Genomic DNA, 15,008 nt, shown 5'->3' with positions numbered 1-15,008 from the left:
GTTTTACTTGTAATCGAGTTTTATAGTAGGTCTATTGAGTGTAATTGAATCTTCCACCATTAAACTTTTTTTTTCTTATTGGAAACAAACATACGCAATAAGTCGGGCTGTGACTGATGAAAATGAAACGGTGTTGGATAGATCCACAGTGGTTGGGACTGGGAGCTGCAGCTGTTTCCCTCAGACCGCTGTCAGTGCTGCTGAGCACGTGGTGCGGCAGCAGCGGATCAGCTGACTCCGCCGGGGAGAGACAGAGAGAGAGAGAGAGAGGAAGGAAGAGGAAAAGAAGAGAAGATGGAAGGGAACAGAGACGAAGCTGAAAAATGTATACATATAGCGAAGAAAGCCATCGAGGCCGGAGACAAGGAGAAAGCGGTGAAGTTTCTCAACAAAGCGGAGAAGTTGTACCCGACTGACAGAGCCAAAGGTAACGTCGTTTGTGGCCGCACACACAGCTAACGTTAGCTCAGCGCGGACTTTAAACTGACCAGGTGTTAGCATGTACGTGTGTTAACATACCTGACGACTTGAAGCTCACATGAATGAACCCACCGGTTGACTGTTACACGGTGGGCACGAACAGGTGTTTCATATTTAGGTGTAAATGGAAGAAGAAGCTACGGTTTTTTAGAGACAGGAAATTATTAAGCAACATCCGAGTTGACGTCGCTCAGTGTAACGTAAGGCCTGTTGGCTAACCTAGCCTGCGTTTCGCTTGCTGTCAATCTGGGGGGTTTAAAATGTTAAATTACGCTAATAAATTGATACAGATGATCAATATTGAAGCCTTGTGTTATCAGCAGCTAGTACAAACGAACTACACCACCTGTTAACACCAAACATCCAGCCGCATTTGAGCAGCGTTGACGCTAACCTTTTCCTGGTTGTAGCCTCTTAAAGATTTAGTTGAGCTGCTATTATTATGCTTTGACCTCCATTTAACAGCATGTGATGATATTAAAAAAAAGAAAAAAAGGTCGTGTTATTTTGTCGGGATTTCAGTCAGGACAAGGCAAACAAACAGGCTGTCGTGTAGTGTAGTGTAGTGTAGTGTAGGATGGATGGATGGATGGATGGATGTAGGGCGAGCGGCTCGTGTTGTCCAGGCCACAGAGCCCAGTGCCAATCCTTTAATTGAATGATTGACCCGGAGAGAGCCTCCAAGTTATGGGCTAATCCAGGACACAGCTGCCTGAGTGCACTGTACTGTTGGAGCGAGGATGGGCCAGGGCCTGACAGACACACAGACAGACAGACAGGTGTTGTGTGGATTGTCCATCCGAAAAGCTCTTAAATGTGTAGACATGTTCACTGACTCCTGTCTCCTTAGGTGTTGCATTGTAACCTGCCGGTTGCCATGGAAAATATTGCTAAAGCTAGTTAGCTACCAGCGGAGTGTCATACAAGAGCACACACACACACACACACACACCAATGTGTAATTCAGATGGATCAGCTTTCAGATAATCAAATGTACTGTATAAGATAGTGTTGTAGTCATGACCAATGGGGATCCAAGAATGAGACCAAACCAATGCCAGACCATTTTCCAGAGACTATTTACTGCACTCAGTATCAGTAGGCACAATCATGTGGCTAGACAATTTAATTCATATTTAAAATGATCTAATTTTATATAAAATCTATACCATATTTAATTGAAACAAAGTTTGGATTGAACAGAATAACGCAGCACAGAACCTGCTTAAGTGTTTGACACTGGTGCAACCAAGTTTTCAGATGGTTACACAAGTGTACCCTCTATACTTTGGTTGAACAATTTTTAATTATCTTCAAGTTATTGAATTACATTACATAAAGCAAAGTGAGCAAGTGACAGAGAGAGACATGCAGAAAAAAAAAGATGTCACTGCAGCTGTGGTTTTGACTGGTCAACACCAATATAAGCAACTTCAGTTCACATAGATATGTGCTGAAATGTAACGTGTGTACATTATAAGGCAGTGCAATAAACATAGACATTATAAAATAGTGTTATGCAAAAGAGGTGGTAAACAAAAAAGGTGTTTCAAACAAACAAAGCTACTCTGTGTGTGTATTGAAGGGAGCACATGAGTTATGGAGCGTGTTGGTTCTCCAGCTTGGCGCCTTTTCAAGATAAGAGTTTGAAATCTTGATGGGTTGGTTTGCTGTTTTTTAAAGGAGTAGAGGAGTGGAGGGAGTTTGTTGCTGTTCACATAACTTGCCAATAGACAGACTGACATAACAGAAAACTAACCTTGTTGGAAGAAGAAATAATTAGCTACTAACACTAGCAGGTAAAAATATAATTAGCTTTTTATATTGAAGAAGATACACTGGCACTAATATAATTCTTATTTAGTAGTAGTAGTAGTAAGGTAAAGGTACTTTATTTGTCACATATACAGCTAGTACAGTGAAATTCTTTCTCTGCATCTCTGCGCCCGGGGACCAACTCCAGCTAGCTGGCATGTTTTTTAGTGGTGGGGGAAACCGGAGCACCCGGAGGAAACCCACGCAGACACGGGGAGAACATGCAAACTCCACACAGAAAGGACCTGGGCGGCCGGGGATTCGAACCCAGGACCTTCTTGCTGTGAGGCAACAGTGCTAACCACTGTGCCACCGTGCCGTAGTAAGAAGAAGAAGAAGAAAAGGAGCAGTGAAAACATTCATAGAAAAACAAAATTATTGCCTTACACTGCTGCTTCTTAACCCCCTTATGCGTTTTCCCGTTGGCTTGACAAGCTTGCTGGTGACTCCTGTAACTGGTGTAATGTGTGTATGTCTGGCTGTGGGCGACATGGTTGTTGCAAGCCCACATGGCGGGTTGACGGGTTGACCGAAGAAGCAGGCACCTGTACATCGGCATTCCTCAAGCCACTTAAGAACACAGCAGTCACATGGAGCTTGTGGCCATAACATAAAGCCCTTTCTTTCATCAGTGAGATCGTTACCAACTGGCTTTGTGGCAGAAATATAAGGTCCAGCATAGGAGAGCTAGAGCTGTAGGATGTAAACAGTACAAGGCGTAATAGATAAAATATACTATAAACATTACACTGTTGTGTTTTTCAACATGTTAAGTCAGGAAGCTGCCGGGGATATGAGGATTATAGTTGTGCAAGAGGAAGAGTGCGCTTGCATTTCACGAGAACAAAGTGTATAATAATGAATAATGCATTGGTAAACTATTCAGAACAATGTATCAGTGAAAGGCATTTATGCTGCTAAGCCCAAAATAAGTCGTTACTGTTGCTGCACTGTCTTTACACCAGACATAATATTCTCCGATAGAGTTGTATTTGAATTGCTGGAAGAACAGCTCAAATAGTGGAAATCGGCTAGAAAAGTAAATAAGATGTAAACACTCATACATGTTGTGGCATATTGTGTAACTAAGAGAGGACTTTAAGTGAAATGTGAATTTGAAATTGTCTTGCTGTCATGACGGCACGGTCGACATTTTTTGTCCTGACACAGTCGTCAGCTCAATGATTGTGTGTCATTGTGTCTTTGATGTGTTATAGTGATTTAATAGTAGGCCTACTATATTATGCTAACTAACTGTCTGTGAATTGTGGTGTTAATATGCAACAGGCATTTTGTGAATCATTGACAGTTTGGTAATGGACAACTGGTCACCTCCTGGGTGGGAGTCGGAAACTGGACTCGGATGGTGATTGAAGGAAAAACTGCCAGTGAAAACAAAATAGTTTTTACACTTGATCTGTAATGTCGGGTGTTGGGGTTCAATCTGAGAAAGGTGTACAACACCTTACATTCATGCAGAAAACAGTTTGTTTCAAGTAAAACTTGAAAAGCTGTACTTTTGTCTGCATTAGGTTGTGTTATTTTTTTTTAGAGCTGGTTTGAAGGAATGTGAACCCTTACTACATTTCTGATGCACTTTTCAGTGCAATACAGTCAACTGGAAGTGATGGCTGATGTTGGGTTTAGACTTTAACATTTATCATTGTTAACTTTGTGCTTTGAAAATGTGCCACATTAGGTTATGTCTGCTGGTTTCCTGGCCTGTGGTGAAAACTTTTTCTTTGTAGTCTGTGGCCTTTTTTCTTGTATTTTCCAGGCTTTAAATTAAGAGATTTAAAAGTCTTAATGGTCCAGCTGAATTGTATTAGGAAAAATTATAATGTGGAGAAAATGCTTGAAATTCTTTTAACTGGAAGTGAACCTATCAATACCATTGTTAGATTATGAAGTTCCCCCCACCAAATTGGCCCATGGCAACAAAGGACTGTAAATCCATGCCTGCGTTTGGCTTGTGTTCATTTCCTGCCATGCCAGGGACATCGCTGTTCATTGTTAAGTCTGTGTGTGTGTATGTGTGTGACAGTTTTACATTGTCTGAAATCAGTAATCAGATCATTTGTTCTTCAAGCCTTGTGTTAAAGCAGTTTTAAAGCTTTTCTTATGTGGAAATGTATGTGTCCGGTTTAACTTCAGGGAGTCATTAGAACAAGACACAGAAGATAATGATTTTCTATGTAATTTACCTTTAGCTTGCTTTGACCTCTTAACTCCTCCCTCTTCAGCTTTGTTGGATGCATTAACGAAGAATGGGAGCTCGACAGGAAATGGCGCATACAGAAGGAGACCAGCAGAAAGCTCAGACAGCTCTGGTGCCAAACCAGAAAGGGAAAGCCAAGAGTCTGGTGGAGGGGATGTAGCAAAGAGCTTCACCAAAGACCAGCTTGAAGGTGTGCAAAGGTGAGAGTTGTAGCGTTCACTAGGTCTCCCCTTTAATTGCTGTGCTGTTCTTTGTCCATCCTCGGTCGACCAGTTTGGTGCTTTGACTCTTTCTGTCTCACTTAATCTGACTCTTCATCTGTGGCTGGAGGACGACACTGTGTAGTAGTCCCCGCAGTGTTGTGCACACAGCTATTGCTATGGGAACCTCTTGAGGTTGATTGTGTTGCCCATGAGGGCAGAGAGTGAGAGACGTACAACAGTGTGAACTAGATACCAGGTAACCACTACATGCTCTAATTTTAGACCATGCAGCAGGGCTACGGCAAGAAAGGAAGCAAGAGAGTCAGTACATATTACCCACATACACCCACCTACCAGATCATTAGAAAGATGCTATAGGCTACTTGAGTTGTACTCCTCAGATAAAAAAAACTCCTGCTAGGTGTAACGCAATCCCAGCAATGTATTGCAGAGAAACCTAGTCACCCTTTCCCCTGATATTTTTCTACTAAATCCTTAGAGAAACCATCAGTGAGTTAAAAATTACATCATGCCATCTACGTGAGATTGGCTGTGTATTGTGTTCATATCACAGTTCTACTCATTAGCGTTATATAATGATTCAATTGTCCAAATGATTCTGAGCAAATTGTAATCAAAATGTGAGAAAATGGACATAAATTTGTTAATTCTATATTAACTTTTTCACACAGTTGCTATTTTGTGATGCATATCGATAACTAAAAAATAGCGCATTTTGTAATACCGAATGCATCATCTACCAGTTGGGAAATTACTCTGAAACATTGGGGTGTGTCCTGTTAGTCAGCTAGAGATGACAAATGTGTAGTTTCTGTCTGCATGTGTATCCTCAATTAATTTGGAATAGGACTCCCATCTATAGGGACTGCTGTTTTCTTTGGTATGTAAGGTGGTGGAAATAAAACATGAGTAGCAAATATGTCTCTCACTGACAACTGTTTAGCAGAATGTATACATGGTAAATGGCTTTTCTAAATGTTTAATATTGTCTGCGTGAGTAAGGTAGTAATAGGTGAGGTAATATAATGGTAACGGCTGTGGTATGAAGAGCTTAGTCTTGACTATTATTTCCAGGAAATGCATTTTGAGTGTCACTTGTCTGTGTGACAAACCCAAAACCATCAACATGTCATTTTGAGTTCCAATCTAACCACCTGTCTGCTGTTGCTCAAAAAGTGAAAGATAAACCAGACATTTCATTTCTGCATTTCAAGTATGTTGCACTACATTTTGTTCACCTGCTGGCCCTCTCCTTCAGAATAAAGCGGTGTAAGGACTATTATGAAGTTCTGGGTGTCAGTAAAGAAGCCAGTGAGGATGAGCTCAAGAAAGCCTACAGGAAACTAGCGCTCAAGTTCCATCCAGACAAAAATCATGCACCGGGAGCAACAGAGGCCTTTAAAAGTAAGTACGCCCTTCTATAATTGGGTGTTGCTGTACTCAAAACCTGTCCTATTGAAAATATAATTGACTGTGAATTTAGTGACGTGCAGATTTGACCCCTGATTCACACCTGTTGTTTCTGGAAAGCTTGGTGGAAAAGTTTGCCATAGTAATTTACGAGTCCAGACCCAAACAGTTCACTGACTAAGCACCAATGTCCTGACTTTGTCATTTTCCAGAGATTGGTAACGCATATGCAGTGCTGAGCAACGCAGACAAAAGACGGCAGTATGACTTGACGGGATCAGAGGAGCTAAGCAGCAGCAGCCCCCCAGGTCACTCGCACGGAGGAGGCTTTGACTTCCACAGAGGCTTTGAGGCTGATATCACTCCTGAAGACCTCTTCAACATGTTCTTTGGAGGTGGCTTCCCCTCCTGTAAGTGAGCACTCACATCATGTAGTGTCATGGAACATGGAAGGAAAAATAACACTAATTTATTCACTCCTTCATGTGATGTGATGAAATCCACACATGACATATGCACCTAGTAGATCCAGTCATTTTTAGCAATATGCAAAAATTCAAAAAAAAAAAAATGATTAGGTTTTGAAATCACAGCTATAAATCTTGCTTTGTTTGGATGATTGATGCACTATTAGAAACGATCACTGCACATCTCGCCTGACGTATCAAATAATGTAGAGCAGTATGAACATGTCATTTACTATTTCTTTTTGCAGCGAGTGCACACACCTTCACCAACGGCAGGACGAGTTACAGCCATCAGAATGATTACCGCCAAGAGAGAACAGAAGAAAGAGGAGATGTATGTGGATAAGTCCAGAATTTAACATAGCTATTTTCACATGTACTATTACAGTTTTAAGTTTATGCACATCTACGCTGTTCATTCGACCACAAACATGTGACTTGAGTTGTTGTACTGTGTTTGTCTCCAGGGAGGTTTCTCAATGTTTATCCAGCTGATGCCCATCGTGGTCCTGATTTTAGTGTCAATACTGAGCCAGATGATGGTGTCCCCTCCGCCTTACAGCCTCTACTCTAGACCGTAAGTGCACACACACTCTGGGGACAACAATAAAGTGCAAATCACAATTTGAATTTGTGAAATTAGTTCATTCACCTGTCAGATCTCTAGTAAAGATAACACTTATTTCATGAGTAGTTTACCTTGCACAGTCGGTCTTTTGTATAAAGTGTCACCTGACGCCTGAGGAAACTTTGTCATACACAACACCAGGGTTTCCTGCAGCGCTTTCCTGTTAAGGCGGCTGCCTTAACAACAAAGGACTGCCGCCTAAACTAACGTCTTCAAAAAAAGAAAAATGTATATACTAGCGATACCCCCCCCCCCCGGTCGGACGATCGCTCCGTTCATTCATCTCATTCACACACATACACACCACAGAGAAGCGCGCATGCATAACAGCAGTGCCTGGTAAAAGCAAAACTTAATACGGCGCGACCCCCCCCGGACAGACACCATAACTAACAAATTTTCTGGGGGAAACACTGAACACTATGTCATCTCATCTTTATGTAACTCTTCTCTCACTTTAGTGTTCACTGTATGTACTGGATATGTTCCAAATGATTCTCTCAGTTCTTTGCAGAGCATGTTTTCAGCAAAAAACAGACATAGACATACAAAAAGCTACCCTTCTTTCAACATGTGGAGGGTAACTACAGTCACATTTTCACTTTTTATCCGATCCATCTCCTCCAGGTCCACGGGTCAGACTGTAAAACGGCAGACAGAAAACCTGCGCGTCGACTTCTATGTCACTAAAGACTTCAGGACTGAGTTCAAGGGCTCGGCGCTGCAGCAGATTGAGAAAAATGTGGAGGAGGACTATGTAGCGAATGTCAGAAATAATTGCTGGAAGGAGCGACAGACAAGTGAGTGTTTTTTTTTAATACACCCTCAAAAACTAGCTCACTGAGTTCAATAATCATATCCGCTGTTCACTTTTGTTTCCCACAGCACTCTTTGTTTCTCACTCGTATTGTTTTCTTGCTCGTCTCTTTCAGAAACAGACCTGCTGTATGCTGCTAAAGTATACAGGGATGATCGAATGCGCAAGAAGGCGGAGCTCATGACCATGGATAACTGCCGGGAGCTGGACAGACTAAATAACCTCTTCAGAGGCGGATGAGTTGGACGCTTTTAGATCCTGTAGATGTAAATTAATAGATGTGTATGTTCATGTTTTTTTTAAAGGAAGTCTTTACACTAGGAGCAAAAACTTAAAGAAATAATATAGGTCTATTGTTGAAGTTTTAAACTGCCCCTCTCCTCATATCCCCCCACCAACCTCCTCGCTCCAGCCTGACCCCAGGAATCGCCTTGTTACAACCTAATGAACCAGTCTACACACTGTAGAAAAGCCCCAGGCGTTTTCTTTTGTTTACTCTGCTCCTCTCGTGTTTTATCCCGGAAACAAGGACAAGGACACTTGATTGTGTAAAGGCATGTGCTTCGAGTAGTGAGAGGCATTCTTGCTTAAAAAAAAAACAAACAAAAAAAACACTCTCTTAAGGTCGACCAACAGATTTTTTTACCATCTGCTTGACATGAATATAAGCTGTCCTCCAGCCAAACCATTTTTTTTTTGAAGAACACAGAAACAAAAGAGGGAAATGAAGAACACAGAACGCTTCTTTTAGCTTCCTACTCAACTCCAAGTGTGGATGAAGACCAGTGGATCATAGTTTTGCCAATAGTGAACATTTTTTACATTGTCCACTTCAGAATGTGAAGGTGTTTGGGACTCAACATGGAAGGACACCAAAACTGTCATTCATTAATGGTTGTACATTTTCATTTTGGAATGTTTGAAATTTATTTAAGTAACTATAGAAGAAAAGGATTTTTCTTCAATGCTCGCCTAATCATTTAAATAAAGTGAAATTATTACCATAGTCTGGATGTATTTGTTTTTCTGATTCAGATGTTGTTCAGAAGACTTGATTCAAATAAAAAAATAAACAATTTTCTTTCACTTATATTAAGTGGTATGAATCCATGGAAAACGTTTTGGAGTTATTTGCCCATGTTTTATTACGTGTTTCAAGGTTTCTGCTGCTGCTCAAGTCAGTGGACAGTAGGATACTTATTTTGTACAAAACAGCAGCAACGATCCGCCAGTCAGTTAGTCGACCTATAGAAAATGAATCTACTCTGATCTAATAATTATAAACATTTGCTGGTTACTTTTTCACCATGTGAGATTCCTTTTAGACCATTTTTGGTAATGCAAAATGAACTATAAAAATGAGATTGTTAAAGACATGATTTCTATCCATAATATCTCTCATATTAATAAATAACATATTTTTTTTAGTCCCATATATCATATCAGATGCATTTTCAAAAAAACAAGACACATCAGCATGGAAATATTGATTGACATATATAATTTTTATATTGTTAGTTCTCCGTTTCATTTATAAAAGTATAATAACTATCAAATTTCCTCGAAGAACCTCAGACTTAGAAACTTAATTATCATAAAGGTTACGTGTGTGACTTCATGAACATGTGGGGAAAAGCGTCTGAATCTCAGCTGTGGCTCTGGCCTGAGGTTCAGAGGTTGCCACGGCAAATTGAGGGGTTGCCATGACGATAGATGTACCCCTGCTAATGTAAAGAGAGAGAGAGAGAAAAAAAAAGATAACGCCCATATTAAAAACGTATTTCTAAAAAATAAACATATGATCTTTAGAAACGTTGTTGGAGAGACTGAATTTATAATTTTATATTTTGACATTACGTCGGTTGTAGTAATTCTTCTGCTGACGTAGCTTCGTCCCGGTTGGTTTATCAGCGGTCACGTGATATCGTCAAACCCGGAAACGTCGACCATAGTAGTTACAGCTGGTAGGTTCGTACCTTGGAAATGAAGTTGAAAACAAGCAGAAGTGAAACTTGAGATGCGATCGAAACGAATGTCCTGAGGAGTAAAATCAGCCAAAGATTATCGACGAACCGGGAAACGCAGGTTTCCTGGCCCCTTGACGAGAGGTGGACTATGCTCTACCACAGCTACACCTGTGTTTTTCTCTTGGCTTCACTCTCCTGCGGATGTTTCCCACATGTATCTGCCTCCAACCAAGAGCCGGAGACTCCAGACTGGAGGATGACTCTGAAAACTATTCGCAACGGAATACACAAGATTGACACGTACCTGAACGCAGCACTGGACTTGTTTGGTGGCGATGACGGGCTGTGTCACTATAGATGCAGTGATGGTAAACCGGCGTCTTGTTTCTACTTAGAAAACCTGATTCAAAGTGAACGAGTGACCTATGAAACACAGGTTTAACAGAGAACACAAACGGCGGCTGTGTTTCATTTTAGTGCCAGTGCATACATCCAAACAGCACTGACAATATTCACACCTGTGCTTTAATAATTCATCTTAAATCATCTTTGATCATAATTAAGAGTCAGCCTTATTATATGTTGAGTTTATGCATCAGTTGGAAGTTAGAGTATCAGCCCTGAGTGGCACAGTAAGCCATTAAACCATCTGTGCTGATGTGTTTATCTCTAACAAAACAAGATAACCGTCGGTGACAGAACAAGAGACATCTTCACCTTTGCTCCTGTCTCACAGGTTACACGCCGGTGCCTCGTCCTGAGTACAAGCAGCCACCACCCAATGGATGTGGCTCCCCACTGTTTGGATTCCAGGTATAGTAGTGAGGTTGCATCATACGCCTGCTGCCAAAGTGCAAGTTTAGCTGATATCTTTGTCTTTAAAAAGAAAAAAAAAGAGACAAAAGATATCAGTCAAACATGCCAGTGTGTGTCTGTTAACTGAACGCCATTGGTGTGTTTCATACTTCTTCCACCAATCAGCAGAGACAAATATTTCATCTGTTAATTTAGCTCAGGACATGCAACACAGAACTAAAGTAAGTGAGGAATAGTTATATTTTGAATAGTAATTTATATATAATACATTTATACAGTGTGATAAAAATGAGAACAAGGGCTGCAAAATATGCCAAAAGAACATCATATAATGATCATATGGGCAGATATTGCAATGGCTTTATGCAATTTAATTTGGAATGGTGATTTTTGTGTTTAATTTTCACATAAAAATAAAATAAAATTGATTATCTGATTTTATTTTCTTGCACCAAACAAACTTGTCACTGTAAGCCAGAATGTCTCCGTAGAAACGCAATACATTTGGGGCAAAAAATGCACACAACAATGTTGTGACACATTTTACCGTATTGGCCGTATTGTTATTATTGTATTGTATCGTTATTTTGATTGCATTAGTGATTAATTGTGCAGCCCTTGAAAAAAACAAAGAATGAGTTCAATATTTGATGTGACAACCCTTCAACTCTAAAATGGCACCAGTTCACCTCAATATATTTCTGCACACTTTCAGTGCAGTATCAGTCAGATGCTTGTAACAAATGGCTATTTTTCGTATTAATTATAACGTGAAATAGACAGATGTAGATATGGCTCTCTTGGAAAGAGTTGTAAGATTTTTTTTGCCGTGGAGCTACATTTCATAAACGGCAATAAACCTACTGGAACAGTCACACAACACTTTGCCTTTTGTCCTGTTTTACCACTGATTCATGTTGTCTCCAGTTCGACATAGGCATCCCCTCCATGACCAAATGCTGTAACCAACACGATCGCTGCTACGACACCTGTGGCCGAGAGAAGTACGACTGTGATGACGAGTTCCAGGACTGTCTCGAGACCATCTGCAGGAACGTGCAAAGAACTCTGGGATTGGCCCACAGTGTCCAAGGTGAGAGGCAGCTGAGTAGCTTGCTATGACTCAATACCATACAACATACTGATGTTTAAGGTGTGTTGTTTTTGCAGTGAGTGTCCAGGTTTTATGATATCAGTAAATCATATAGAATGATATACATCAAACTACTACAGAACTTTGCTGGAGTTTTCTGTACATACAATACATACATCACATTTCTCTTTTTGCAGGTGAGCACCTCCTCTATTTTACTTGTGTGTTGTGCTGGTTGATCATGTGTAATTGTAAAAATGTGTCCAGCAGAGGGCAAAAGAGAGCCTTATTTGCACACTGCACTGCAATCTGTATTATCTGGATCACCTCAATCTGTGCTATGTGGATCACAGTCAGTTTAATTGGTAGTAGTAAATCAAAGAAGAAGGAAGAGCGCACACACTCAAAAGAAGAAAAAAGGTCTGGTGGTGCTCGGCCACACACTGACGAAGACTGACCGTCAAAACCGGTTTGTGATAGTAGCCTGTACCAGTGAGGCATTAAAGATATCAGAAGGACACTGAGTGTTGCTGGTTATTTTTTAATTGGTAGTAGTAAACTACAATAAAATCTTGATTTAGATAATACTGTGTATGTTTTTGAACAAACTTGCCTGTGCACTGTTGTGTGTTTTCTCATGTTCTTCTTCCTCTTGTTCCCTCTCTCCTCCACCTCTGCAGCTTGTGAGACGGCGGTGACCCTGCTGTTTGACGCTGTTATGCACATGGGATGTAAGCCGTACCTGGACAGCCAGAGAGATTCCTGTGTGTGTCAGTATGAGATCAAGAAGGAGCTGTGACACTGCAACAGAAACAAGACTACGAAACAGAAGCACAACGTTGGCAATAAACTTCCTTCGGGCTCAAAGGTTTTCTCAGGGATAGAGCAGAGGGTCGATACGTGTCGCACTTCTGTCGGACAAGTGAATGTGAAATGACCTTAGTTTTTAGAGTGGACAGATAATAAAGTTTGTGTGCGGCAGTTAATTATTTATATTTTTTCAATACTGTGTAATGGACTGTGATGGACTGGGACCCGGTGTTCAGGGTTTCCCTGGGTTTTGAATGCTCCGGTAGCCCATGTGTTTTATTCAAGATACAGCAGGTCAGCTGAACATGTGCAATGTGCTTTTTTGTCTACAGGAAACAAGAATACAACTAATATGGAAATGTACTTTTCTAGTTATTTTCTAGTTTTCTAGTTATATATCACTGATAAAACTTTTTTTTAGGTTTAATTGACCTGGTAATCACTGTCTGTATTTAAAAAGCTCAACAAACAAACAAAAAAACACATTATTGCCCACTTCCATCTCCCTTGCAACTACTAGGAACATCTGAGCAACTGTCTTCCTTATTTAGACTTTGTAAAACACTACATGGGGATTAAACTATGGTGAGCTCAACTTTTGTATATGGAGAAAAACTAAACTAAAATGTCATTAAATAAATAAATGTTTTTCGTGGTAGTTATGTGTTTTCTTAAAATAGTCAGTTGTTGATTGCTGATTGGCTGAGTTGTTCATTTGTACGATCACTTTGGACAATAAGGTGCTGCTGAGCGGTCTAACAGGTATGTCTGCTCTTAAGCCTACCTTTATTGCTATAAATAGGACAAGGAACCTGAACGTTACCCACATATTAAATCAGATGAAATGAAACCTAAGCTAACTTGAAGGGAAACGCTTGTGTCAACTGGACGCTGGATCATGGCTTGTCATACTTACATTTTAATTGTTCTGTTTCTGTGCTCCTCCGTTTTTTTCCCACATGTTGCTGCCGCCAACCATGAGCAAGAGAGTCGAAAATGGATGAAGACCGTGGAAAGCATTTGTGATGTTGTAAACGACTACGAACAGTTACTGGATAGGGTGCTTAATTTTTTTAATGTTCCTACGCAAAAAGATGGTAAACCAGCTTCTTCTTTTCTTTTAAATATTTTTATGATCATTTGATTTGATCCGCTTATTGGAACTTCCAAACATGATATTGACTGATATAATCGCACCTGTGCTTTTGTTTCTGTTGGATTTGTTCTCTTTCCAAAACTTCAGCCTCCAAACAAGGTTCAGAGACTGAAGACCGGCTGGAAAGTGTACTTGACAAATTAATCAAGATTGAACCACTCCTGGACAATTTTTTCACCTGGCATTATGGAGATAAGGACAGTGAAGGTAAACTAACTTCTTATTTCACAACCTTTTTCTAAGTGTATTATTGTAATGTTTTCAATTTCAGGATCCGGTCTTGTTATTTTCTAACGTGTATCTGCCTCCTTCCTTCCAGACATAAAGAAGACAATGAAAACTGTCCTGCACGGAATGAAGGACTTTCACACAAGTGTGAATATGTTGGGGAAAACATACAAAGTGTTACGTGGTTTAGGTAAAGTGGTTTTCATTCATGCTTCCACCAAAACCTTAATCTTAATGGAACAATTGATCTGTGAAATAAAGGTGCAACTATATAATATCTGTGTTTTATGTCAGTATGCAGGTATCATGCATGTTGGTTAACTTACACATTCAAACATCATTAATACTGCTCTAATCTGTGCTCTTGTCTCTTTTGTTTTGGGTTTGTTGTCCTGTGGTTGTTCCCCACAACAAGACCAATGGAGTCCAGACTGGCGGATGACTGTGAAAGCTGCCTGTTACATCATACCCAAGGTTGAACCATTTATGGATGCAATATGGGACTTTCTTAAAGACGATGACATACTGCATTATAAAGCCGATGACATACTGCGTTATATTTCGCACAGTTACGGTAAACAAGCTTTTTTGTTTTTGTTGTAAAACTTGTCTCCAAGTATACAATTGATATTTGAAACACATGTAACTTAGAACATCAGTCAACAAGATAGCTGATGATGACAAATTAAGAAACAGATTCATATTTGTTCCTGTCTCACAGGTTACAGTCAGTTGCTTCTTCCTTGGCACATGCAAGGTAATTGTAATTTTTATATTTCAATTTAACTCAAAAATAAAAATGACTATGATTTTGTTAGGGTCTGTACTAAGGCCGTCTTGAACCTGTCACATTTTCATTGTTCAGAGGTGTGAGCAGCT

The 15,008-nt window shown here is 40.2% G+C and overlaps 2 protein-coding genes across 2 annotated transcripts; both read left to right on the top strand.

The window, feature by feature from the left end:
- Nucleotides 1–213: 213 nt before the first annotated feature.
- Nucleotides 214–9,091, top strand: dnajb14 (DnaJ heat shock protein family (Hsp40) member B14). The gene is made up of 8 exons (XM_083971651.1): nucleotides 214–427; nucleotides 4,539–4,713; nucleotides 5,996–6,141; nucleotides 6,360–6,557; nucleotides 6,863–6,948; nucleotides 7,082–7,191; nucleotides 7,870–8,042; nucleotides 8,175–9,091. Exons 1-8 carry the CDS (start codon nucleotides 295–297, stop codon nucleotides 8,297–8,299), a joined length of 1,146 nt encoding a protein of 381 aa, XP_083827777.1. The 5' UTR covers nucleotides 214–294; the 3' UTR covers nucleotides 8,300–9,091.
- Nucleotides 9,092–10,017: 926 nt separating this feature from the next.
- LOC310986265 (group XIIA secretory phospholipase A2-like) lies at nucleotides 10,018–13,392 on the top strand. Its single transcript, XM_083972111.1, has 4 exons — nucleotides 10,018–10,394; nucleotides 10,763–10,839; nucleotides 11,770–11,935; nucleotides 12,616–13,392. The coding sequence occupies exons 1-4, from the start codon at nucleotides 10,175–10,177 to the stop codon at nucleotides 12,732–12,734; spliced, it is 582 nt and encodes a 193-aa protein (XP_083828237.1). The 5' UTR covers nucleotides 10,018–10,174; the 3' UTR covers nucleotides 12,735–13,392.
- Nucleotides 13,393–15,008: the final 1,616 nt, after the last annotated feature.

The sequence above is a fragment of the Trachurus trachurus genome, assembly GCF_905171665.1.
Source record: "Trachurus trachurus genome assembly, chromosome: 1".
Lineage (NCBI taxonomy): Eukaryota > Metazoa > Chordata > Actinopteri > Carangiformes > Carangidae > Trachurus > Trachurus trachurus.
Note: the sequence above shows the minus strand (reverse complement) of the source record. Positions and strands in the feature narration are given on the sequence as shown.

What these genes read in the sequence shown, in the direction of transcription:
- dnajb14 (XM_083971651.1), top strand. Translation starts at nt 295, where the DNA reads ATGGAAGGGAACAGAGACGAAGCTGAAAAATGTATACATATAGCGAAG. An exon ending in CAGCTTGAAGGTGTGCAAAG is followed by an intron (nt 4,714 to 5,995) that starts GTGAGAGTTGTA and finishes CCTCTCCTTCAG; the next exon opens with AATAAAGCGGTGTAAGGACT. An exon ending in TACAGCCTCTACTCTAGACC is followed by an intron (nt 7,192 to 7,869) that starts GTAAGTGCACAC and finishes CATCTCCTCCAG; the next exon opens with GTCCACGGGTCAGACTGTAA.
- LOC310986265 (XM_083972111.1), top strand. Translation starts at nt 10,175, where the DNA reads ATGCTCTACCACAGCTACACCTGTGTTTTTCTCTTGGCTTCACTCTCC. An exon ending in TCACTATAGATGCAGTGATG is followed by an intron (nt 10,395 to 10,762) that starts GTAAACCGGCGT and finishes CCTGTCTCACAG; the next exon opens with GTTACACGCCGGTGCCTCGT. An exon ending in ATTGGCCCACAGTGTCCAAG is followed by an intron (nt 11,936 to 12,615) that starts GTGAGAGGCAGC and finishes CCACCTCTGCAG; the next exon opens with CTTGTGAGACGGCGGTGACC.